Here is a 27,073-nt window from a genome sequence, read left to right as displayed (position 1 = left end):
GAACATTTCCACGACCTCAGGAAGTCCCTTTTCCCTCCTGCTGCTTCCCAGTTAATCCCCCACAGTTCTGACTTTACTCACCCATGATCTGTTCTGCCTATTCTTGAACATCATAGAAATGAAATATACATTTCGTTTTTCAAGTGCAGGTAACAACAGGCCAGTGATCAGTTTTCAATGAACGTCGCAGGTGATTTGCAAACAAATGATGCAGCAATCACACTGTGAGTACCAAACATTCATACCTAGCACTGCCTCATTTACTCTGCGGGTATTTTCAAAGATTTCCTGAAGGCTGAGTCTGTGAAGAAAGAATTACCTGGAGGTCTCTTGTATGCTGAATGCATCAGTCCCTAAAGTTCCACTAAACTAAAACCAGAGAGGAAAGCACTTCGTAACTTCGTAATCACTTAACAGTTGATTCTTAACAGCTCACCTCAGATTCTGTGGCCGTTCGTGGTAACTTAATGTGCGTGGCTTTGATCCCGATCTGCAAGAATGAACATTTAAAACAGGTACATGGCAAAAGGACTTGAGACATGGGCCCATTTCTTCTACAGATGTGACTAAGACAAACCAGGAGGTGGCAGGCATCATTTCACCCTCATATACCCTGAAGAATGAGTCTCTCACTTTGACCCATCCATCGTTTCCTTGTTAACTGTCACCACGGCACTTAAGCAGTTTTATGTCCACTATTCCTGCTCTTTAGAAGCAAGCGGATCACTGATTAGAAAACATTCCAGGGCAAACCAGAGGCTGAAGCTCTGTCACCCATTTCTAACTTGCGAAATACATAAACTGAAGTCTGCTGTGGGTGATAAAAGTTTTTGTGGGGGGAGCACAAAGGGGAAGGGGTGGCAGACAGGACCTGGGGAGGGGGAAGGGTAAGAGTGGAGAGGGGGGGCGTCGGCGCCGCTGTTCTGGGCTTTACCTCTTCAGCAGCCTTCAGCTTCACGTTTATATAAAGATTAGAATCATCTCTGTTGCCGACCTAGAATAATAAAGACATGCAAATCAGACGATTAGGGAAAGGCAAAGTGTATGGAAAAGCTTCTAAAATTTTAGTTTTGATAAAAGGAATATTTAATCACGAGACTCCTGTTAGGGTGGACCTAATCCTAGCTCACACGGAACAGACGCCCACGCCAGGCAAAGGGCAGTCTGCTGCCCTCAAGACAGAGGAAGAAGCACGCAGAAGCCAAATCCCCTGCCCCACCATGCTAGGTCTCACTATGTTCCCTGTTTCTTTAATCACAGACATATTTAGTTTTCCATTGTAATCATTTATCTAAAATTTTCCTTTACAAATATTTTTCCATGTTTCGGTGGTTGACATTTGTCCTTTTCAAAGCTGAAACGTCCTCTCGGGGTGATATGCCACAATAAGTTTGGTTTCTCCCAAAACTGCAGAGGGAAAAACGGTACGTCCTTGACACCAAAGGTAACTGATGCATGGTTTCTTTAAACAGGACAACCGTGGAGAAAGAAGTTGGCCCTAGGAACGGAGTATCTCCAGGTCTGGTCATGCTGATGCTGTTACTGGAAGCTCCCCTCAGGCTCACAGAACACGGCCTTACTCTTAGCTGCAGGTGACCTTTATAGAGAAGTCTCAGTTTTGCCAGTGCTAATTTGAATTTCAAGAGCCAGATGAATGCGGTGAGGGGAATTTGATTTTTCTATGGGTTATCTGCACCTAAGTGCATTAGGTGCTTCCTGTGGGGCTTCCCTAGAATTTTAGTGCCTCTCATGTTTCGTTTTCGTCATTTTATATATATGATCTTTGCCCCATCATCCAACCTTCATTGATTCAGTTACCAGATTTAATACACTATGGGATTTTTAGATCAAAGTAGGAAATAGAGTACTGTTTTTCATTTTTATTAATATTGTAAACAAAGAATGTTGCCTGCCATTTCAGTTCTATAAGGATCAAGTCATTAGCCCCTGCAGTTGCTGACCTGCAAGTACACCCTGAAAGGAATTCAGGGTGCAGCATTCCATGTTTTGGAATATATGAGCCCCTTAGATAGTTCAAATGCATGTCTTAGGAAGAATTTCAATGACCCCAGATTCTTGCATCTTCCCACACATAGAAAAGCCCTAAAAGTATTAACTGAGGGGGCTTCCCTGGTGGTGCAGTGGTTAAGAATCCACCTGCCAATGCAGGGGACATGGGTTTGAGCTCTGGTCTGGGAAGATCCCACATGCGGCAGAGCAGCTAAGCCCGTGAGCCTCAACTACTGAGCCTGCGTGCCACAACTACTGAAGCCCACGCACCTAGAGCCCGTGCTCCGCAACAAGAGAAGCCACCGCAATGAGAAGCCCGTGCACCGCTACGAAGAGGAGCCCCCGCTCACCACAACTAGGGAAGGCCCGCGTGCAGCAGCGAACACCCGATGCAGCCAAAAATTAAACAATGAATAAATTTATTTAAAAAAAAAAAGTATTAACTGAGATAGCTGATCCTGTGACCAGCAGCAGCCTTTCACTGAGATCTTGACTGCCTGTATCCCCCAGCCCAAATTCACACACACACACACATATATATATACTGGCTCCTCCCCTACCTCTTTGGAACAGTTTCTCTGAGCAATTAGAGACTGTCACTGTCTCCTAGGCTATAGCCCTCAGTAAGACATTGAATAAACTCAACTCACAGCTCTCACGTTGTACGTTTTTTAAGTTGACAATATTTATAACTACAATTAGTTATTTCGACTTAACTCGGAGATTAAATGGTTTTATCACTCACTGCCGGGTTTTTTTTTTTTTTTTTATAAATTACAACTTCTCTGTTCTATACTTTATCTTCACCTCTCATGTAGCTAAATGCAACTGTAAGTTACTTTTCCAGGAAAGGTGTGTGGGCATTTTCCTGAGTCTGTGTGCACCTGAAAATATTTCTCTGCTGTCTTTGCACTTGAAGGCACGTTTGGCTGAGTTTGGAGTCATGACATTTTCCTTCAGAGTTGTTGTCTTTGGCATCTAGTGTGACAGAAGTCTGAAGTCTTTTGTTGTTGTTCCTTTATAGGTAACTTTTCTGTCTGAATGTTTCTGAAGGAATTTTTCTGAAACTCCAAAACTATCACCAGTTTTTTAACAGAAAGCTTAACAGTTATGAGCATATGTCAAAATCTTACTGTAATCCTAATGCAAAGAAAAAGACCTCTTAAGATCCAGTTCAAGTATTCTCATATAGGCATTTCATAGGGAAAAATGGTTATATAATCATTGATAGACTGGATGCAAAAAGAATGTTTAGTTGAAGAACAGTAGATTCTTGACTGACAGGCAAGTGGGTGGATGGCCTACTGGTTTCCCAGAACAAATCTTAATCCCATTATAGTTTATTAAAAAAAAAAAAAAATCACTTAAGCATTTTATCAGAAATACCAATTTCTTCCTTGAAGGAGGTGAATTACATCATCCAAAAAACGTCCTATTGAGACAGAAAAGGAAGTGGGCGGGGCATAACCATTACAAGAATGACACAACCATTAAGAACAGGATACCACAAAAATCGGTTAGAACACATTAGGTCCAAGATGGCGGAAGAGTCTACTTCCAGTGGACCTTGAGCCTCATTATACACTCATTGTAATACATTAGCATATGACAACAACATAAATGACACAACCATGGGTGCCATGACAGTTCCGAGGCTGACCATAAAAGGCCCAAAAGCAGACACGGTGGCCCTATTCCTGGAAGTCCCTGCCCCTCCTCCAAAATACCTGGACTAATCCTCCCACTTGTTAGCCTATGAAATTACCCAGCCCATAAAAACTAGCCACCCCAACACCACGGAACCACTCTCTCCTTTTAAGATGGTCTACGCTGTCTATGGAACGTGTACCTCTCTAAATAAACTTGCTTTCACTTCACTATGGCTCACTCTTGAATTCTTTCCTATGCAAAGCCAAGGACCCTCACCTGGTGGCCTGTCTGAAGGACTCACCCGAGACCTGGGATATGACCATCCTCTTGCGCCCCATTTTTCCTACAACACTATCTTGGAACAAGTTAGGGATTTTTTTTTTTTTACACCAGGAATCTACAAACTGTTTCTGCAAAGGGCCAGGCAGCATATATTTTAGGTTTTTCAGGCCACATACTCTGTCATAGCTTCTTTTTTAACCATTTACAACCTGAGCAGTTTTGGACATGGGCCACAGTTTACCAATCCCTGTTTTACACCATAAAATATCTTGGGTATTGGTCTACTGATTAATTTTTCTTCTGCTCCAGGAGCCTTTTGTAAACATTCAGGCCAATTGAGTTTATTTTTTTGTTTTGTCCATGTCTTTGGTGAGGACTGAATAAGTTACTATATATAAAGCACTTTAGGGCTTCCCTGGTGGTGCAGTGGTTAAGAATCCGCCCGCCAATGCAGGGGACACGGGTTCAAGCCCTGGTCCAGGAAGATCCCACATGCTGCAGAGCAACTAAGGCCGTGTGCCACAACTACTGAGCCTGCACTCTACAGCCCGCAAGCCACAACTACTGAGCTTGCATGCCTAGAGCCTGTGCTCTGCAACAAGAGAAGCCACTGCAATGAGAAGCCTGCACACCGCAAGGAAGAGTAGCCCCTGCTCGCTGCAACTAGAGAAAAGCCTGTGTGCAGCAACAAAGACCCGACACAGCCAAAAATAAAATAAATAAAATAAATAAATTTATAAAAAGCACTTTAAATAATACCTGGTAGGAAGCAAGTGTTATTATATTATTAATAACTATTTTATGGAAATACAGCCTCATTTGTATCTTTTTTGTTTTTTTTTAATTATTTATTTATTTTTTGGCTGCGTTGGGTCTTCGTTGCTATGCGCGGGCTTCCTCTAGTTGCAGTGAGCGGGGGCTACTCTTCATTGTGGTGCGTGGGCTTCTCATTGTGGTGGCTTCTCTTGTTGCGGAGCATGGGCCCTAGGTGTGTGGGCTTCAATAGTTGTGGCTCGTGGGCTCCAGAGCACAGGCTCAGTAGTTGTGGCGCACGGATTAGTTGCTCTGCGGCATGTGGGATCTTCCCAGACCAGGGCTCAAACCCATGTCCCTTGCATTGGCAGGTGGATTCTTAACCACTGCGCCACCAGGGAAGTCCATCATTTGTATCTCTTGTGATGAAAAGCCAAGTCTTAATTTCCGTTAAATATTTAACTATTTGGAAGTTATCAGTCTGCTGTTTTAAAAGAAATTCCAACTTGTAGGTATATATGCCTGGACCAGATCCTGAATATCCTTAATGCTAATGAATTAGAAAAACGAATGGGAAAAGCAAATTGATTTTGGAGACAGATAGAGCTGGGTTCATATTCAGACTCAGTACCTTCATGTCTGTGGCTTTGGGCAAGCTACCCAAGATCTTTGACCACCAGTTACTGTTATTGAACACAAGTTAGGGTCTCCAGGCACAGTGAGGCCAAACAAACTGAAACGTCGGAGTTTGGAGCAAAGAAAGGTTTATTGCAGGGCCAAGCAAGGAGAATGGGTGGCTCGTACTCTAAAACCCCAAACTCCCTGATGGTTTTGAGGGAAATGTTTTTATAGGCAAAATTTGGGTTGAGGGCTACAGGGTATGTGACTTTCTTTTGATTGGTTGATGGTGAGGTAACAGGGTGGTATTCCAGGAATCTTGTGCTCAGCCTGAAGTTGCCATCCTCCACCTGGGAGTCTCAGTTCTGCAGAAGAACTCAAAGATATTGTTATGTATATTCCCTGAGGAGGAACTAGGACCCTGCCCCAAGGCTGTGCTGCACCACTGTTTCTAGACTGTTCCTCCTGTGTTTCTGCATCCCCTCCCTTCCCTGATTAGCAACTGTTTGAATATGTCCTATGGAACTCAGGGAAGGTTAAGGAGGCTGAACGAAGCCTATTTCCAACAAACAAGATATGGGGGACACAGGAAGGATTTGTACCAGCGAGGGCCCCACAGGGTCCTGCTCGGTTTCATACAGCTCCCATCTCGTAGGGGTAGTATAAAAATCAGAACAACTAGTAATATATACAAATCATTTGAACTCCAGGAGTCACTCTACATAAGCAGTACTGTTGTTCCTTCTGTAAAGGATGGGGAGAGTGGGTGTAGCTGGATGGATTGTGATCAGATTTGCATTTTGACAAGGGCTACATTTGCAGTTAAAAGAACTGGAAGCATCCAGATCAGAAGCCTGTACGAAGTTGACTAGCGGCCCAGAGGGTGGGAGCAGTAGAAATCAAAAGGAGGGAAGATATCCCAAGAGCTTATGAGAGGCATTACCAATAGTACCTTAGTCCCTAAGGGGATGTAGAGAGCAGGGAGATGCCCAAAGGAGACAGCTCAGGTTTCTAGTTTGAGTGTGTGGGAAAATGGTGGTGCCTGTCACCAGGATGGAAAAAAAACAAGAGGTCTGAGGTGGCACAGATGTGATTACAACATAATCTGTGAGCCTTGCATCATAGAAAGATGTTGATTCTGGTGCTAAAGTACAAGATTAAAATATTCTACCACTGTTTTATTGCAAGGACATAAGAGACAAGCTGCAGAACAGTGTTTATGGAACAAAAACACTTTGCAATCAATAAATTTAAAATAGGAGTTTGGAAGTCAATTTTAAAAAAGCAGGAAAAAAAAAACCCTCAATATTGCTACAAAAAGGTTTACAGAAACAGATTTCTTGTCTACGACATTTACTCTTCCTACAACAAACAATTCACAAGAATAAGCCAAGAAATAACTGTCCCACAAAAGTACCAAGTGGACACTCACAACATATACCTTCGATTCTTAGTAATTTGCAAAAATGGAAAATCCACCACAGCACAGGACATACCAGGCAGAACGACAGGCCTTCTGTGCTTTTCTTCTCAACTAAGGCCTCTCAGATAATGAATAGCAATGGGGGAAAATATTTAAGTACTATTCACTCTGAAATTCTTGATGAACATGGAACAGAAACTTAGCAAGGGATTAAATGATATATATGGAGACATACATACAGAGAGAAATGTGAAGTGAGGAAGCAGGTGTTTCTGAAGGGAATTTCAAATGCAAGCTATCAGTTTCCTGTCATCCCAATCAACCCTTCAAACATTCATTTGTACATCTGGCCACATGACTCATATTTATTAAATACCTCCTATTTATTGAAGGCCTCTTACTGGATGAATCTGGAGCTCTTGAAAGAAACCTCAGACAGAAAGTATTCTCCCATGTAGCTATGGGACTGGGGGAGCTCACTTAGGGAAAAAATAAGGTAGAAAAGAAGTCTGAGGGCTGAGCATTGAGGTATTCGAGTGGTCTAGGTATCAGGAAGGTATCAGGAACAACAAGCAAAAAAGATTAGAGAAGGAGTGATGTCCTAGAAGCCAAGAGCCTAGAACCAGAAGAGATCCAGGTTTACCAGTTCCTGACCTACAGCTGATATCTGGGGTCAGATAAAACTGCATGAGGCAATGGTTCCCAAAGTGCGGTTCACACACTCTCGCGGGAAACCCAACACCCTTTCAGAAGATTTGCGAGTGCCATAATACTATGATGTCATTTGCCTTTTTCACTGTATTGACATCTGTATTGAGGCTGCACAAGTTAGGCTGTGTAAGACTGCTGATGACTTAGCACTAAATCAAGACAATGGCACCAATCTGTACTAGTCACACAGTCTCAGTAAAAAAAAAGACACCAATTTCACTTAGAAGTGCTCTTGATGAAGCAGTAAAAATTATTTTTATTAAACGTTGACCCTTGAGTACATGTCTTTTTAATATTCTGCATAAAGAATGGGGAAGCAATCACAGAGCACTTCTGCCGCATATAGAAGTGGTTGTCACCAGGAAAAGCACTTGAGCTTACTTGCCTTGCAAGCAGAACTAGCAGATTTTTAAATGGAACACCATCTTTACTTAAAAGAACAACTGACAAATAATGATTATTTGGGCTTGAATATTTGGCAAATATTTTCCCAAAATTGGATAAAGTGAGCCTGCTACTTCAAGGAAAATAACTAATAGTATTAATTACCAATGACAAAATTTGAGCTTTCAAGCAAAAATTGGTACTTACGTACTCCTGTGAGCTTGACAACTTCTCAACACTTAAAGACTTTTCTGATAAGTTTGTTGGTGATATTAATGATTATGATTTTTAAAATATTGCATAATGAAACGTGTTAACATTTGGAAGACCTGCATAATTCAGTGAACCATTATTTTCCAAATGGGGAATGAAGGACATAACAAAACCAGACACAGGTAAATAGCCATTCAAACTGCAACATAAAACAAGATTTTGATTTAACAAAGTACGAAAGTTCACTGATAACAAGTTTCAGAGTCCACACTGCAACTACCTTTTAAAAACTTTACTTACTGAGTCCTTATAGTATTAAAGAAAAATATCCACAATTATCTGGGAAGCCTATTAAAAGAACTCTTCCTTTTACAACCATACGTCTCTATAAGGTCAGATGTTCTCCATATATTTCAATCAAACCAGCATAGCAAGAGATTGAATATAGAAGTAGATGGGAATCCAGCTGTCTTCCATTAAGCCAGACAGTACATGGTTTTGCAAAAATGTAAAACAATGCCCCTCTTCTCACTCAATTTTGTTTCTAAAAGTTACTTTGTCATAAAAATGTTACTTATGCTAACACACAGTGAGCTTACTCTTGGCATTTTTAAATATACAAATGTCGGGCTTCCCTGGTGGCGCAGTAGTTGAGAATCTGCCTGCCAATGCAGGGGACACGGGTTCGAGCCCTGGTCTGGGAAGATCCCACATGCCGCGGAGCAACTAGGCCCGTGAGCCACAACTACTGAGCCTGCGCGTCTGGAGCCTGTGCTCCGCAATAAGAGAGGCCGCAATAGTGAGAGGCCCGCGCACCACGATGAAGAGTGGCCCCCACTTGCCGCAACTGGAGAAAGCCCTCGCACAGAAACGAAGACCCAACACAGCCAAAAATAAATAAATAAATATTAAAAAAAAAAAACAAATGTCTTTAAACCTCTTAGTTTTAATTTCTAAATAGTATATATCAATGGATAAATCCATATAAATGAAAGTTTACGGGTGTGAAGGGCTCCTAAGACCAAAGGTCAAGAGATACTGGATTAGGGAAAGGTACCCACAGAGAAGAGCAGAGGGCCAGGACAGGCCAACACATAGAAGCTGAGCTGAAGAGGAGGAGCCTGCAAAGAGAAACCGAAAAGGTCTGAGGTTTCACAGAAGCCAAAAAAAAAGAGGAAGAGCTTTGATGTGCCTGTTGTCTTAAATGCTATCGAGAGATTGAGAAAGGAAGAAAGATATTAGTAGAAATACACTATCACAATACCTGTAAAATTGCCAGGCCTGGTGTGAAACCAGGTGCTTGCTCCTTCATCTGAATGACTTGGTGCTTCAGTCTCTCCCTTATTTGCCTAGACAAACAGGAAAAAATTGGAGTTAACATTTAATGTTTCAAGCCACAAATAAGCAATGTGTATTACTGGATGTATTTCTCTTTTAAATTAAAAACACCTTCATTAACAGACATTATCTGATATAATATGTACCCTGTACCACCCATCAATTTTCCAGGCCTCAAGTAGACATGGATCTTTTCTAACTCTTACTGACACTGACTGGGCCATGGGGTATGGGCCAGTTTAAAACATACTAGTTGAATATATAAAATAGACAATCAACAAGGACCTACTGTATAATACAGGGAACTCTACTCAGTATTCTGTAATAACCTAAATGGTAAAAGAATCTGAAGAATAGATACACGTATATGTATAACTGAATCACTCTGCTGTACACTTGAAACTGAAACACTGTAAATCAACTAACTCCAATATAAAATTAAAAATAATTAAAAAAAAATACTAGTTGATGGCATTCAAAATCATACAGTGAACAAATAAAAACTTGGACCAACACTTCTGGAAGGCTGCTAATCCTCATCTTTTTCAGCCTTTCCACTCTTCAGGTGCTTAGGAAAAAAGTCTGCAGGAAAGAACTCAAGCTCACACCTTCTGCTCAACTTACCCTACCTAGTAAGATGATCACAGGGTATCCACATAAGGCTGAATGATAAATCAATGAATCCCACTCTGAATTCAATATGAATTTACAAATTATATCCTAATTCACAAAATAATTTTCCTTACTCAAGGTTGAAAGTATAACCTCTTGTGAAACAAAGATACGTCAATTTACTAACACACAACTCTCAACAATACAAGACGACATCAAATAAATTACATTACATCTATAAGTAAACATTCAAAGTAGTCCAACCTTGTCCAGTTACGAGACAGTTACTAATTAACTTGAACAGGCTCTGTCTCTCCTGAAGAACCAGTTTTGTCATTTATCTTTTTTCATCTGAACCACACTTGACAAACAAATATACCCGGACATTAGTAAGCATCTCTTCCCTCATCCTAATTTGGTTACTCCCTTCCCCAGTTCTCCACACTTGACAAATATCTGGCATAAAAAGGCACAGGAGTCACAAAAATAGATTATGTGTATTAGCCTAGTAAATGGTAAGAATGTTGAACGATACAAGAAGTCATACCAAAGACTTCAAAATCTTCTAAGCTAATAGCCTTGTTTTTTCAAATCAGTATTCTATAAATCATATCGTTCAAAAGAAGTATTAATGGGGCTTCCCTGGTGGCGCAGTGGTTGAGAATTTGCCTGCCAATGCAGGGGACACGGGTTCGAGTCCTGGTCTGGGAAGATCCCACATGCCGCGGAGCAACTAGGCCCGTGAGCCACAACTACTGAGCCTGCGCGTCTGGAGCCTGTGCTCCGCAACAAGAGAGGCCGCGATAGTGAGAGGCCCGCGCACCGCGATGAAGAGTGGCCCCCGCTTGCCGCAACTAGAGAAAGCCCTCGCACAGAAACGAAGACCCAACACAGCCAAAAACAAATAAATTAATAAAACACTGACATTATCAGAATATTCTGAACATGAAATAAAATTAAAAAAAAAAAAAAAAGAAGTATTAATAGACTGTTGGATTTCCTTTTACTGGGATTTGACCTGAACAGAGGCCACAATTCTGCTCTGACACAAGATAACAGGAGATACTATAGCTGCCAAGTTTTCCCTAGGCTGCCACTGAAACTCCCCAGCAGTTCCAGCCACAGCTGTTTCTCCTGCATGATGATCAGAAGTGCTGCCCGGGGAGCTGCAGAAGGTCTCTCCCAGGGGCCAAGTTTCCAGACGCCACTCTCTCCTCTCCCCTTCCTTCCCCCAACCACTGTATGAACACAAAGTGCTAAGCAAAGGTTTCCACTGCTTCTCCTTAACCCTCTCGACCCAAACAAAACCCACGGTTTGGGGTGGGGGGTGGGGGTAAAGAGCCCGCCATTCCTGGCACAATGTGAGACAGTAAGGAGACACAACAGTGAGAAGAAGTGAACACGTCTGAGACTCTCAATAACCCTCTGAAGTATGCGAGGGACAAAAAGCTTTCTTATTCCTGCTCACAGATGTAGACACAGGCTCTAAGCAGTCAGGTCGGGTGGCTTTCCCAGGGCCAATTTACAGAAAGAACAGCAAGTGCAAAGGCCCTGAGTGGGTAATTGAGGCCCAAGGGGAAGCAGTAATCAAATAGGGTATACAGTCATTTATTCGGAATGTGATGGGAAGCCATTAGAGGGTTTTCAACAGGGCTGACATGATTGGACTTACATTTTTTTAAAAATAGATCTTTATTGGAGTATAATTGCTTCACAATACTGTTAGTTTCTGTTGCGCGACAAAGCGAATCAGCCATATGCATACACATGTCCCCATATCCCCTCCCTCTTGAGCCTCCCTCCCATCCTCCCTATCCCACCCCTCTAGGTCATCGCAAAGCACCGAGCCAATCTCCACGTGCTACGCTGCTGCTTCCCACCACCTATGTATTTCACATTCGGTAGTGTACGTATGTCGATGCTACTCTCACTTCACCCCAGCTTCACCCTCCCACCCCATGTCCTCAAGTCTATCCTCTATGTCTACCTCTTTATTCCTGCCCTGCAACTAGGTTCATCAGCACCAAAAATATGGAACACTTCATGAATTTGCATGTCATCCTTGCGCAGGGGCCATGCTAATCTTCTCTGTATCATTCCAATTTTAGTATATGTTCTGCCAAAGTGAGCACCGGACTTACATTTTTAAAGGATTATTCTGGCTGCTGAATTGGGAACAGACCCGAGAGGGAACAGTGAGAATCAGGGACAGCAGCAAGAAGTCACTGCAATTGCAAAATCCAGGCCAGGCCAGAGGTGATGGTGGCTTGGATTAAGGTATCAGTGGTAAGCTGGCAAGAAGTAAATGTATTCTAGATATACTAAACATGAAACACAGAGGAAATGCCAGGGCTACAGATGACTCTCAGGTTTTGGGGGTTGTGAAATGGAGCTGGGAAGACGGACAACTACAAATACTTTAAGAACAGAGCAGATTTCATACTGATACAGTGACTTTATTTACCAAATCTTATAAGGATTGTAGAATAAGTAAGCATTTGAGACCCAAAAGGAAGGAATCTAGGGACAAATAAAAATAATACTTATACCCAGCAGGTAGCAAGCTATAGGAACCCAGTACTACAAGGTGGTATAGGTGGAAAATGTTGTTTCAGCCCAGTAGGTTAAGAGCAAAGAACAAAATGTTCTGTATTTTCTATGCTATAATTTAAATGGGTCTAAGTTCGCATTTTTTTTTCCCTAAAAAAGATTATAGCTTGAGATCAGTTATACTGACTCCCTTAAACTTTTTCTAAGAAGCAGGACTGTTTTAAAAGTTGCATTAGCAGGGACATTCTTCCAACTACAAAGATTTGTTTAAAAGCTAACACTTGGGCCTCTTTCTGAGACATGACCAGAATAGCAATGAGACATTTTTAAGTGCGCATAAACCACAATCAGCAAGAACTAGACAGCCCAGAACACTAAAGCAACCAGTGGAAAATCTTCTGCCCTGGTGAGGAAAAAAAAAAAAAATCAAGACAATTGTAATTACGTCTCCGTTAAGTCCCTTAAAATTTTTTTCCTGCCTGGTTTTCTTGGTTGGCCACTAACCAAAGCACCTTAAAACGAAAAGTGGAATAACAAAAGCCAAGTGTCAGGTGTGTCTGAAGTTGAAGAAACTACAGAAGAAGAACATGGAGAGAAAAATTAATACTCCCTCCCTCGTCTATCTTTATTTTAGGGTCATAGAGCTGTGATGAATTAAATGGTGGGAACCCCTTTAATTTTTATAGCTCACTTCCAGAAAGTATAAATGCTATAATGGAACAACTTTCGAATCACTGAAACCTCCTAAATAAACAGAAACTTCCTTGAATTGCAGATGCCTCCCATTCCTATCCTCGGCCCCATGAGTTATACCATCCTGGTAAAGATTCTGGGGGCAAAGTGAGGCAGAAGTGGGCATGTGGAGAAACACCCCTGATCCCTGAATAGAACTACACATGCCAGTCACACCATCTTCCATCAACATTCTCTAAAATCTAAGGGAAGACATATCTCAATCTTGATGTAGGAGAAATCAGTACTAGAGTGCCAATGAAGGTAGCAGGACCAAGTAGCAGTAAACCATTGAAGTCTCTCTGGTCCTGATGGACAGATACTAGTAAAATAGTTGTAGCTAATTAAACATGAACAGACACAGATGCAGTTTTAACTAAGTTACTACTGGTATCTAGTGGGTAGAAGCTAGGGATACAATTACATATCCTACAATGCACGGGACAAAGAACAACAAAGAATTATCCAGCCCAAATGTTAATAGTGCCCAAGGATGAGAAACCCTGCTACTGGCCAATAAAATGCAATGTTTGGGGTTATCTTTTCTAAGGTGCAAAAATCACAGTGGAAATCATTTATAGCTCAACCTGTCAAAATTTGTTTGAATCTCTATGGATAAGAGTTATTTGCGTGACTATCAGTTTTCTCCAAGTTGACTTCTCCCACATATAGTTGTCAAAGAGCCTAGTCAACAAAAGTCAAAGGTGTACATCCCTACAGAATCGCATCACCCTTGAACAGTACTAGTCAGAGCCTAATATCTCTAACAGTCACCCAGATCTCTTGCCTCAAGTCTTGTACAATTATTCCTGAAAAAGTCCATTACGAATTCCAACTCATTCTGTTTTACATAATGGCCTATTTTCAAATTTTGGACATTTTATGACTGAGAAAAAAAAGCATTGCTAAAATATAACGTAACAAGGACATTTCAACAGAAGCTACAGGTAGGAAAAGGAGGCGGTAAAGGGTATTTAGCTACATGGCTAAGAAACCTACATGACGAGAAAAAAGCTGCCCAGTCAACAAACACTGAAATGTAGCACAGGCTTAGAGGAATTTGCAAATGATCTTCAAAAGGTCCACAGAATAGGCCTTTAGTAACTAATCAGAGAAAAATCAAGAACATTCATCTTCAACATGCAGGGGTATTCTAAACAAGGACATACATTTCTCACCCTCCCCCACCCCCCCAAGGGGACTGTTGTTATAAGATTTTACAATGCAGTACAACACAAATGTCTGATTTCATCTGCTTTATTTTCATTTTGTTCATTTGCTGTTTTATGTTTCATTACAACTGTTACACTGCTAAAAAATTCTTCAAATTTTCTGAAAAACTTAACATGCAGTTCCTTGTAAAAACAATTGAGGCCACCTAGTGTTCCAAGAAAGGCATATATTTCAAATTCCTAGTTAGTTAAGTCAAATTAAAAGATTAAATTACCTCCTTGTTGAAGAACATATTTGCAAATGATGCAACCAACAATGGCTTAATTTCCAAAATATACAAACAACTCACATAACTCGATAACAAAAAAACAAGCAACCCGATCAAAAAAATGGTCAGAAGACCTAAATAGACATTTCTCCAAAGAAGACATTCAGATGACCAACAGGCACATGAAAAGATGCTCAACATGACTAATTAGAGAAATGCAAATCAAAACTACAATGAGGAATCACCTCACACTAGTTAGAATGGCCATCATCAAAAAATCTACAAACAATAAATGCTGGAGAGGGTGTGGAGAAAAGGGAACCCTCCTATATTGTTGGTGGGAATGTAAATTGGTGCAGCCACTATGGAAAACAGCATGGAGGTTCCTCAAAAAACTAAAAATAGAGTTGCCAAATGATCCAGCAATCCCACTCCTGGGCATATATCTGGACGAAACTATAATTCAAAAAGATACATGCACCCTTATGTTCACAGCAGCACTACAATAGCCAAGACATGCAGACAACCTAAATGTCCATCGACAGATTAATAGATAAAGAAGATGTGGTACGTATACGCAATGGACTACTTCTCAGCCATAAAAAAAGAATGAAATAATGCCATTTACAGCAACATGGATGGACCTAGAGATTATCACACTAAGTGAAGTAAGTCAGAAAGACAAATACCATATGATATCACTTATACGTGGAATCTAAAATATGACACAAATGAACTTATCTATAAAACAGAAACAGACTCACAGACACAGAGAACAGACTTATGGTTGCCAAGGGGGGCAGGTGGGGGAGGGGTGGATTGGGAGTTTGGGATTAGCAGATGCAAGCTATTATATATAGAATGGATAAACAAGGTCCTACTGTATAGCACGGGGAACTATATTCAACATCCTGTGATAAACCATAATGGAAAAGAATATGAAAAAGAATGTGTATATATATATATGTGTGTGTGTATATATATATATATATATATCTCTGAAACACTTTGCTGTACAGCAGAAACTAATATAACATTGCAAATCAATTATACTTCAATAAACTAAATTTATTAAAAAAAGAATTATTATAATTTAATGCAAATATTTACTAAACTTGACAGTTACCTCAAATATATATTTGAAAGCTTAATGTGAATCTATTTTATGCTCCAATGAAAATTTATAATGTAAAATTCTTCCATCCAATTCTCTCAAACTCTCTCAAAGACCTAAGGGAAAGGTGAATTGCCTGATATTTATGACATGAAAATAGCTAAATGTGTAAAATTCTAATGAACCCCCCAATTCCCAGTGAATGTAAAGGTCATCATTAATCCACATACACAGTGACAGAATAAATGCTTTTTAAACTTCTAGATCAGGGTTTATCGATCTCAACACAACTAACATTTGGGCCAGATAATTCTTTGCTGTGGGGACATCCTGTGCCTTGTAGGATGCTTAGCAGCATCCCTGGCTTCTACCTCTAGATGCCGCCAGCACACAGCCACTCCCCATATGACAAGCAAAAATGTCTCCAGACATGTCCAAACGTGGGCTGGGGTGGAAGGAGGGACAAAACTGCCCCCGTCTAAGAACCACTGATCTAGAGGAAACAAATGGAGCTGCAAAGTAGGTTGATTGGTGGAGAAAGGCTTCATAAAAGATAGGATTTTAAAAAGAGCCTAAAAGTGCATTAGCATTAGAGAAAGGTCACACAGAGAAACAGCATTGTCAGTGTCCAGGTGCACACAACAAGGTGCGGTAGGATGCCTGAACAACTGGTCCCACCTTCCCCCGCCCTCACTTGGGAGTGGGGGCAGCTTCTACTCAGATCCAACAAATTGGTGGCACTAAGAACAGAGAGCATGGTATTGCTAAACTTTCCATGTCCTTTCAAAAGGTCAGGCATCCAGATTCTTATGTGTAATTACACACTAATGTGTCAGGAGGTAATTCAATTTTTAAAAATAACTCTGTAAGCCCAACAAAACATAACTACATTTGGCCTCCAGGTTACCATTCTGTAATCTTCAGCTGGTAGCAAGAGTTATGAGACATGATGGGGTGGCCCCAAGCCTCAGGATCCGAAAGTGACGGCCCAACACCCAGAATTACTCCTATTTCAGGAGTATCTAACCACAGATCTGGCCATCAGAGCAGATTATGGCCCTAATCTCAAGCAGGCCTCTGGATCATCATCCAAGGGGAATGCCGAGAAACTGTAGAAAACTGGGATATCCACTTGAAAAGGAAGAGCAGGCCAACAGCTCTTATCTGAGAAAAGACTAACAGAGACCTGGCCTTTCTGCTTTTAGAGAAGACTAAAGGACAATCTTGGGTAGAAAGGGCTTAGGTCCAAAAGGCTGCTTACTAAATAAGCAGGGACTAGTACTTGGGCACCAAAATCCAAAGGAAAGATCATTTATCTTAAGTCATGCAAGGCAGTGAACTCTCTTCCCTGTAACACTAGCAGGCTCGTGGCCCCGCCTCCTTCAAATCTTTGCCCAGAAGTTCCTTTCACAATGAGTATGAGCTTAATTCCCATATTCAAAATTATAACCCCCATGCCTCAGAAATCTGTCCCTCTTCCCTGCTCTGGTTTTCTCTTTGGCATTTCTCACTACCTTACATTCTGTTTTACCAATTTTACCATCTGTCTCTACGTATCAGGACGGAGACTCCACGAGGGTAGGGATGTGGGCTGTTTTGTTGACTGTTATAGTCTCGTGGCTTTGAAGAGTGCCTGGCATATAGGAGGCACACAGATATTTATTAAGTGAATAAATATCCAGCAACACATATTTGTCCCTAACCCTCAGATCTCCCCCCAATTTTCAAATCCAGCCTACAACTTTGGAACTCCCCTAAGGAAGAAATGGAAGTGTTCCTTCCAAAGGGACACAATTGGCAACTAGATCCAGGTTTCCCATAGGCAGAGAAGGAATCTGGAATGATGAATTTTGTCCAGTCCTGGCTACCAGAAAGATATAAAGGGAGAATAAATAAAAGTAGAGAAAAGTCAGGGATGGCCTTCTCAGCAGAATGGGAAGGATGGCAACAAGAGGAAGACTGCTATAAAGAAAAAAAAATTAGTTTATGAAATTCCTTTCAGCAAAAGTAGTAAGTGCCTGACAAAGTAAGAAGCACCATGTACTGGGTGAAGACCTTGGTTCTAATTGAGCCTCTGCCATTAACCAGCCGAGTAACCTTTGGCCAAATCACATCACTTTTCTTGCCTCAACTATTTCCTCAGCTTGCAGGATAGGATGGGCAGTGAACTAGATTCTGGAGAAATTCTGACTGTGGAATTCTTGACTTGCCCCATCCTTCCTCCCTCCAAGGAAGAAATTTTACAATTCAAATACTACATCAGAGAAGAAACTGCCCAGGGAGCTTGAAGGCTTGCAGATTGGTCCCCAGAGAGGCCCAACAGTGGTGGCAAACAAGGAAGCTGACCTGCAAATCTGGGGAATGAGGGACCCTTCCCTTTGACACCAGGATCCCTGGCTGCAATGTAAGAAGTTCACTTACCTTTCCTCTCAAGAGCGTCCCTGGCCTAGTAAAAGAGGAAGGTAGGGACACCCTGCCCAGACCCTCTACCTGCAGCCCAACCTACTCAAGCTCTAAGAACCACCTTCTTGTTCAGGATTCCCCCAGGGCCATGGCCAAGGGTCAGCTGCCTGCTGCAGCCTCGGCATGGGGAGCTGAGGCACTGCACTACTTCATGAACCAAGCAGGCTGTCCCCCGTTCTAGAGCTCCTCTTCTCTGAGGAATTGTGAGCTCTACCTGCTCCTGGAGTCAAGTTCTCCATGAAGGTCAAGGTGCCAAGCTGTGGCAACATCTGAAAGAGCCATTTTATAAGCACATTAAAGAAAAATCTTCTGTAAGCACAAAGTCCTTAGTCTTAGTGCTTGTTTATGAATTGTGTTAGTAGGAACTAGTATCAATTAGTTCAATTGATTGCTCAACCACGGGGCACTGTAAAAGGTTAGCTATGTTACTTCTGAGCCAACAAGGGAGAGGAACAGTACCTGGAACAGTACCTGGAACAGTCATTTCCAGAGAATGCTTTCAGTACCTGCCACCAAATCACTGCCCTATTCATCCTCATTGATGAAACTTGGACTTAAGCATTAAGGCTTTAGGGACTTCCCTGGTGGCACAGTGGTTGAGACTCCGTGGCCCCAGTGCAGGAGGCCCAGGTTCAATCCCTGGTCAGGGAACTAGATGCCGCACGCATGCCGCAACTAAGTTCGCATGCCACAGCTGAGGAGCCCGTGTGCCTCAACTAAGACCCAGCGCAACCAAATAAATTTAAAAAAAATTAAAAAAAAAAAGAGTTAAGGCTTTAGATAAGTGGTTCTCAACCTTCAAGATGCATTAGAATCAAAGGATGAGCTTTTAAAAGATTTTTAAAATATTGAGTCCAGTGGCTTATTGCTAGCAATTCCAATTAAATCAGTCTGTGTGGGTACCAAGCATTGAAGCTTCCTATGAATATAAGTTAGTAAAACTACCTTGGAAAAGATTGGCAATTTCTACTTATATAAAACTGCTCATATATATGTCCTATTACTCCACAATTCTACTCTTAGGGATGTAACCAACAGAAAGGTATATATTATATGTTCCACGAAAAGACATATGAAAGAATGCTCATAGCACTATTCATAGTCACCCAAAACTAGAAACCAAAATGTCTATGGATAGGCAAATAGTGGCATATTCATATAGAATACAAAACAGCTATGAGAGTAAATGAACTACAACTACCTGCAACATGAAATAATTTAAGAAACACAACATTGACTGAAAGAAGCCAGACACACAAGACTTTATACTGTATGATGTCATTTATATAAAGTTCAAAACCAAGCAATACTAATCTGCAGTGTTGGAAGTCAGGATAGTGATTACCTTTGTTGGGGATGGTGATGGGATGGGAGTAAGAGAGGGGCTTCTGGAATGCCAACAATGTCATTTCTTACTGGGTGCTACTCAAGTTCAGTAATGAAAAACTCATTGAGCTGTACACCGACGACAGGTGCACTTTTCTGTATGTATTCATATGTAAATAAAAAGAAATATCAAAAACAAAAAGTTCCCAAGGTGATTTTAATCTGTAGCTAATGTTGAGAACCAATGAAACAGATCTCAAGGCCAGACTTCCCTGGTGGTCCAGTGGCTAAGACTCCACGCTCCCAATGCAGGGGACCTGGGTTCGATCCCTGGTCAGGGAACTAGATCCCACACGCTGCAACTAAAGATCCTGCATGCCGCAACGAAGACCCCGCAGGCAGCAATGAAGATCCTGGCGCAGCCAAATAAATAAATAAATATCAGAAAAAAAAAAAAGGAATGAATCTCAAGGCAACTATCACTGTCAAAGAGATAATGAATCAATCATCTCTGTATACATTAACTAATTACTAATCGTTAACAGCTAACTTGTACTGAACACTTATTATGTACCAGGAACAATTCTAAATGCTCTTCAGTTAGGAACTCATTTAATTCTCCTAACAATTCAATGGCCTAGATATTATCTTTATTTTACATTTGAGAAAATTCTGGCACAGAGGTTAGCTAATTTGCTTAATGCCACAAAACTAGTAAGGAGTGAAAGAAAGTTTCTAGGTGTTTTGGATATAGACACAAATAAGAGAATGCATGTATTTGCCCTTACGGAGCTTACAAGTATATTTAACTTGCTCTCCACTCAACCAAAACATATCCAGTAAGCACCTATTCTCAGTAGCCTGCCAAGAAGCAAACCTAAATTATCTCTTCACAACCAGTCTTTCTAAATAGAAGATTTTATCAAGAAAAGCTACTGATTAAGGGACTGGGTTTGAAATATAAGCAAACAAAAAACGAAGGTCAAGCACAAACAATGCAGTTTAGCAAACCACATGCAGAAAAGCGCTCAGATGTAAGTATTGTGATTTCCAATGTAAACGTTTGGGGTTCCTCCTCACCAATGTGAAAGATTCACCACCATCTAATTTACATCTCACCTTCTTTGTCCACCATCTCTATCTTCCAGGAAACCCAAGGTGGGTTTCACTGCCAGTGACTCTACAATTCACTCAAAAACCTCTGCTCACAAAATTAGGGCTTCATGGGGCAATTATTGTTGCCAGCTACAGTTGTTACTAAATAACTGGTGAGTCCAAGGTCCCAAGAGCAACCTCCAGGTGGATCACACAAAATATATCCTTTCCCTTTCTACTTTCATCTTTCCCCACCAGTCACCTCCCAGCCAGGTGTTACTCCCAGGGAATTAAGTCTGGCAATCATATCCACTAGCGAAGCATTCAGATTTCCCATAAGGTAGAAATGGCAGAGGTCAAAAGGAATAGAAAATACTGTCAGGACTCAAGAGCCAAACTAGAAAGTAAATCTAGGACCACGACACAGGCGATAGCTGTCAGAGGGGCATGAAATTGACAGAAAAAGAAAACGTTTAGTGGGTTCCACTTAGCAAATGATGACTGGTGCAGTGGGAAAAGCTATGGTCTGGAAGGAGACCCTCTGCCACTAATCAGCCTTGTAACCTTGTTACCTCACTAATCTCAGTCTCCTCACCTCCAAATTACAGGGCAAGGGAATTAACTGGATTTCTGAGTTCTGACTGGGATGCTGCAGGCACCCAAACTACTCTCTCGTCTGGCAGCTGCACTTCTGGGAGCATAGTCGTCGGGGTGAGTAAGAGGACTTGTCCCAGAAGCATAGGAGCCAGCGGGCACAGCCACCAGGCCCCTTTCTTTGGTTGTAGGGAACCGGTCTTCAGGTGTGAAGGGCTCAGGACAATGTCCTCCCTCCCCACCCGGCTGGCCAGACTCTTAGGCTACAATTCTCCCCCCCGCAAGAAAAAAAAAATGGGTCCTTAGGGACCTGCACACCCTGCTCACAGCCCTCGCCAGCAGCCCAACACGCCCTAACAACAATGACAGGTCCTTACGCGGAGATGACCTTCCCGTTCAGGATTTCCGCCGGCGCCATGACCTCTGTAAGTCCGCTGCCCACAATGGTCACCGACAAAAATCGAGGTTCAACTCTCGCCACTGCGGCGCGCGACTGCCCAACACACGTGCTTAGCGACCTCCCAGGCCGACCCTGCTACTGCGCGTGCGCCCCCTTGGACTTGGATGCGCGCGTGCGCGGTCCAGACAGACATAGGCCCCTCAGGCAGCGAGAAGCTGAGTAGAGGGAGGGTCTGAAATGCCACGGGAAGATGACGGAACTCTGTGGAAGGCTGGATGGAGGAAATGATTGGCTGGTGGAAGGACCCTTTCCAGAATGCGCCATCGTGTGGGCGGGGAAGCAGCTGAAGAGGGAATCACCCCCGATTCCAGCCTTTCGGTGGCGGGGCAGGGGGCGGAGCCGAGGGGCGGTCTCGCAGGAGACCAGTTTGGCTGGCGCGGGAGGCCTGCGCGGGCTAAGGGGGCGGGGCTTCTGCTGGAGGGTTCTGGCCCGGCTCCCGCGTGGGGAGCTTGGCTGGGCGCCGGGCTGGCCGGCAGGGGCTTAGACCTGCGTAGTGTGGGGCGGCGTTCGGCGTTCTCGCTCCCCGGCTGCGTCAGACTGGTGTCAGGGCCCCCACCCCGAAACTGAATCGGACATTCTGGGTGGCGCCTCTGTTTTTAAAATCTCCTCAGGTGAAGCTGATGCTCCGCCATGGTTGAAACCCAACCCGCTGTTTCAGGTCGGTGGAGCTGGAGCGCCGCGTGGCTCCCTGAGGGTGTGGATAACCCCAAGTTGGCCAGTACGGGGAGGGTCGTCAGCTTTGCGAGTCTAGATTCTGCCAGATTCCCCCACGCAGATCTGGGGTTGGAGAAAGGACGCGGGCCTTACATAAACTGGATGCCTAGTGACTGACAGGGGCAGACACTCCTGCCTCTTGGAATGCAGCTGGGGTGTTTGCGAGGACTGGGCCTGCAAGTTTCTGATTGGTTCCAGGACCGACCCACAGATACTAAAATCCGCAAATGCTGAAGTCAGTTATAAAAAATGGCGTAGTTTTTACATATAACCTAAGCACATACTCCCGTGCATACTCCCGAGGTTACTCTAGATCAGTAATCTCTAGATTACTGATGCAGGGTAAATGCTATATAAATAGGTGCTGGTATGCTGCAAATTCAAGTTTTGCTTTTTGGAACTTTCTGGAACTTTTTTTTTTTAAATAATTTTTGACCCAGGATTGGTTGAATCTGAGGATGCGGAACCCAAAAATACTGAGGGCCAACTGTATAATAACTTTAAAATGTTAGGGACTTCTGAATACATACCGTCACATTATGTTATACCTGGACAACTGAAATTAAGACGAAAATTGAAGCAGATGTTCCTGGAAAATTACAGGTAGTGAAACTTTTGTGATTGTAATACTAAATAGATATTGACTACAGCTTCTTGTTTGCTGAGAGAGATGACATAAACCCCGATTTACAGATGTAGAAATAGACTCTGAAGGATAACTAGTCAAAGATGCATAGCTGTGCCTAGAATTAGGACCAAAACTGGATGTTTCAAATATGTTGCCTTTGCACCTTAACGGCCTGGTTTTCAACTATAATATCTCTATGTGACCTGTACAATTAATTCATTCATTCACTGAGCAGATAGTTACTGAGTAGCTACTGTGTCAACAACAAAAGACACTGCTCTAGGTGCTAGAGATACCACGGTGAACCAATAAAGTTGCCCCCCCATCAGCTAATGATCAATTAAAGAAATATGTGCTCAAATTTTAGATATTGAGACCTAGCATTTTTAAAAAATAGGCAAGCTAAGAGGATAGGGAATGGTGGTGGGAGGCAGGAGAGTGCTGTTTTAGAAGTGTGCTAAGGGAGGCTTCTCTGGGGAATCTGACTTGAGCAGAAACCTCAATAAAGAGAGGAAGGTAGGGTGTAAGAAAAAAAAAGCAAGGGATTGGTTTGAGCAACTGGTAGATGGAGTTGCCATTACAGAGATGAAATAAGTTTTTAGATGTTTTTAGATGCCTCTTAGACATCCAGATGTCTCAGTGATATTCATATAAACGAGAGATACGATAGTTAAATCCATGAGATTGGATGAGCGCCCAGGAAGAGAATGAGTGTAGGTAGAGAGAGGACCTAGGACTGATGCCTAGGACACTTCAATGTTTAGAATTCAAAGAGATGAGGAGGAACCAGGAAGGAAGATTGAGGAGTCCAGCGTGTTATGAGAAAAAACTCCAAGAGCATGCAGCCTTAGAAGACAAGTGAAGAAGAAAGTGTTTCACAGAAATAAGAGGTAACTAATTCTGCCGAGTATATTGCAGATTGGTCAAATAAGATAAAGACTGAGAACCGATCATTTCACAGAGAATAGAAAGATAAAATATTTTTATTCAAATCCTGTTAATGGCAGTTGCTTGAAAAAATGTGTATCCTTTCTGCAGAAGTTCCGTTTTTACAAAAATTTTGAGGGTTATTTGATAATATCTATCAAAACTTTAATGTGTGCTTTCTTTGATCTTGTAATTCCACTTCTAGGAATTCATCCTAGAGTAATAAGTACACGTATATACAAACATATATGTATAAAAGTGTTCCTCACAGCATCAATTTCCATAGGAAAAAACAATAAAATCTCCATCAGGATGGATGAAGTTGTTAAAGGAACAATGGATATATACTATAGATGCACTGTAAGATAACTTTCACAAATTGTTAAATGATCAAGGCAGGTTATCCAGTAAAATGCATAATATGATTTATGTTAATATATTCAAAGCAGGCCTTCTTTGATTACATTATCAAAAACTGCCCCCTCACTTACCTCCTCGTTACTATCACATTAGCCTATTTTATTCACAGCACTGAACACTATCTATAATGATTTTATTTATTTATATACTTGTTTACTATCTTTTTCTTTTTCCACCAGAATTTCAGCTTTATAAGAAATTTCCTGTCTTGTTCATAGTTATGTTTCTGCTGCTTGGGGATGTAATTTTTAAAATCTAGTTTTAGAGGGAAAAAATGGGTATTTCTTATTTTCCTGGTTTAGTTATTAAACTATTACTCTCATTTCTATTAATACTAATTTTATCCCTGCCTCATTTTTATCATATGTAAATGAAGATAGGGGAACAGTCATTCTCAACCCTAAAGTCACACTAGAATTACCTGTGTAGATTTTTAAAAATATTTGTGCTTAGGCTCTCCACTGCAGACCAATTAAGTCAGAACTTGGGGTAGTGTCAGAGTATCAGTATTTTTTGAAGTTATCTTTGAGATTCTAATGGGTGGGCAGGGTTGAGAACCACTAGATTAGATGATATTTGAAGTATAATTCTGGTGATTCTGGTATCAAGAATACATAATAGGGACATAATTTCTTAGAATTAGAATACCAGTTTTTCAGACAAATCATCTTTTGCTTTAGGAATAGTAGATGGAATCATTATTTTTCTCCTCCTTTCAAAATACTTCTTTCTTGATAAGGTGTAAGAATTGAAGTACAAAAATTTGACCTATTCCAAGAATTTCACAAGAGAAAGCCCCAAAATATAAGTTTTACCTTTGCTGGAATGTTTACTTTCAGTGGGATCACTTTCCTAAGAGTTGTTAAGTTCGCTCATGCTTGATGAAACCACTTTATGCTTTCACTTCATTAATTAGGGAAATAAAGACCCACAGGCCTTACTTTATCACTTTAGGAGGTCTCTTTGCCCTTCCCTGGACCTCTGTGATACGTTCTCCTAGCAACAGCTCCTTTGATGTGCAAACATTCTTTTCGTAAATAGTGCAGGGCAGCCACTCATACTGGACAATTCAGGTTTCTTCTAGAATTGACCTTGGATTTGGAATTTTCTCTTGTGCCTGATATGGTAAAAATTTATGGTTTTTACTTTCCACTAAATGAAGCATAGCATACTGTATCTTTCTAATGTGAGTATTTTTTTTTTTTAATTATTTTTTACTTATTTACTTTTGGCTGTGTTGGGTCTTGGTTGCTGTGCACGGGCTTTCTCTAGTTGTGGCGAGCGGGGGCTACTCTTCGTTGCGGTGCGCAGGCTTCTCATTGCGGTGGCTTCTCTTGTTGTGGAGCGTGGGCTCTAGGCACACGGGCTTCAGTAGTTGTGGCACGCAGGCTCAGTAGTTGTGGCTCGTGGGCTCTAGAGCACAGGCTCAGTAGTTGTGGCATACGGGCTTTGTTGCTCCGCGGCATGTGGGATCTTCCCGGACCAGGGCTTGAACCCGTGTGCCCTGCATTGGCAGGCGGATTCTTAACCACTGCGCCACAAGGGAAGTCCTCTAATGTGAGTATTGATAAATCTTATGACTGTGTAAAAAATAAAGTTATGTAGAAACCTAAATTCACAGAATAATTGTGTCATATTGCCATATTTTATTTTTTACTTCAGACTCCTATTATATTTTTATTATATTTCTATAAGGTAAGTTTGGGAGAACAGTACTATCACCTATATAAGTTAACTTTGTATATGTATATAAGGGTGGTTTTTTTGAAAGAACCTGTTGGGTTCTTTAGTTGTTCAATCTGTAGTTTTTGTTCCTCATATGGGATGATAGAGATAAACCAGAAATAGATTCTGCTCTTAATGTACCTTTAATTTAGTAGGAGACCTAAGATTTTTACATAATACAATATATATTTTTAAAATAAATTTATTTATTTATTTATTTTTGGCTGCGTTGGTACTTTGTTGCTGGGCGCGGGCTTTCTCTAGTTGCAGTGAGCGGGGGCTACTCTTCACTGCGGTGTGCGGGCTTCTCATGTGGTGGCCTCTCCTGTTGCGGAGCACGGGCTCTAGGCACACGGGCTCCAGCAGCTGTGGCGCGTGGGCTCAGTAGTTGTGGTGCGCGGGCTTAGTTGCTCCGCAGCATGCAGGATCCTCCTGGACCAGGGCTTGAACCTGTGTCCCCTGCATTGGCAGGCGGACTCTCAACCACTGTGCCACCAGGGAAGTCCCCATGATACAATATTGAATGAGATAACGATCAAAGGAAAAGTATAGATCGTATACTATAAGAGTTAGGAGGAGAGAGAGATTACCCTCACCTTGCGTGAATCAAGGAAGGAGGTGGTACTTGAGATACTGCAGGATCAGTTCATGCTACTGGGGATATATTTTGGCTCACATAGTAGCTTTTTTCTTAGAGGCAATGTGAGTGAAACTAACAAGTTTTTAATAGAGCATAAGATTCATAAAATGGTAAGGAAATAAAAATAAAAGCAGAGGATAGGATTCTTAAGAAGACCTTTGTCTCCAGTATGATTCTTGTGCCAGGACTGAGGAGCAGTTCATTCTCCCTTTTCAATTCACCAAAATTTTAGTTGTTCTTTTAAGTCTCT

The 27,073-nt window shown here is 41.8% G+C and overlaps 3 protein-coding genes and 1 non-coding gene across 7 annotated transcripts in view; 2 read left to right on the top strand and 2 right to left on the bottom strand.

The window, feature by feature from the left end:
- The window catches only part of MTHFD1 (methylenetetrahydrofolate dehydrogenase, cyclohydrolase and formyltetrahydrofolate synthetase 1), a 60,458-nt gene extending 38,532 nt beyond the window's left edge, over window positions 1–21,926 (bottom strand). The window contains exons 1-4 of the mRNA XM_061180892.1: window positions 21,687–21,926; window positions 9,309–9,393; window positions 935–994; window positions 437–490 (exon numbers count right to left, since the gene is read on the bottom strand). Coding sequence (XP_061036875.1) covers window positions 437–490; window positions 935–994; window positions 9,309–9,393; window positions 21,687–21,727 — 240 coding nt within the window. The 5' untranslated portion in view covers window positions 21,728–21,926. The remainder of the gene's footprint in view (window positions 1–436; window positions 491–934; window positions 995–9,308; window positions 9,394–21,686) is intronic.
- The window catches only part of ZBTB25 (zinc finger and BTB domain containing 25), a 121,416-nt gene that overhangs the window by 77,867 nt on the left and 16,476 nt on the right, over window positions 1–27,073 (top strand). The window contains exon 4 of one of the 4 annotated variants that reach the window (XM_061180896.1): window positions 1,473–1,592. The exons of 2 other annotated variants lie outside the window; for them this stretch is intronic. In XM_061180896.1, coding sequence (XP_061036879.1) covers window positions 1,473–1,534 — 62 coding nt within the window. In that variant the 3' untranslated portion in view covers window positions 1,535–1,592. Of the gene's footprint in view, window positions 1–1,472; window positions 2,657–27,073 lie in introns of those variants that run through there. One more of the 4 variants, XM_061180895.1, reaches the window with a different exon arrangement.
- On the bottom strand, window positions 12,020–12,126 carry LOC133086469 (U6 spliceosomal RNA). The gene has a single exon (XR_009700224.1). It is a non-coding gene; the product is annotated as a U6 spliceosomal RNA (small nuclear RNA).
- The window catches only part of LOC133084715 (uncharacterized), a 48,550-nt gene continuing 44,497 nt past the window's right edge, over window positions 23,021–27,073 (top strand). The window contains exon 1 of the mRNA XM_061181485.1: window positions 23,021–23,086. The gene's annotated coding sequence lies outside the window, so the exon portion shown is untranslated. The remainder of the gene's footprint in view (window positions 23,087–27,073) is intronic.

This window comes from Eubalaena glacialis, chromosome 2 (genome assembly GCF_028564815.1).
Source record: "Eubalaena glacialis isolate mEubGla1 chromosome 2, mEubGla1.1.hap2.+ XY, whole genome shotgun sequence".
Classification (NCBI taxonomy): Eukaryota; Metazoa; Chordata; class Mammalia; order Artiodactyla; family Balaenidae; genus Eubalaena; species Eubalaena glacialis.
This window is presented reverse-complemented; position numbering and strand designations above follow the sequence as displayed.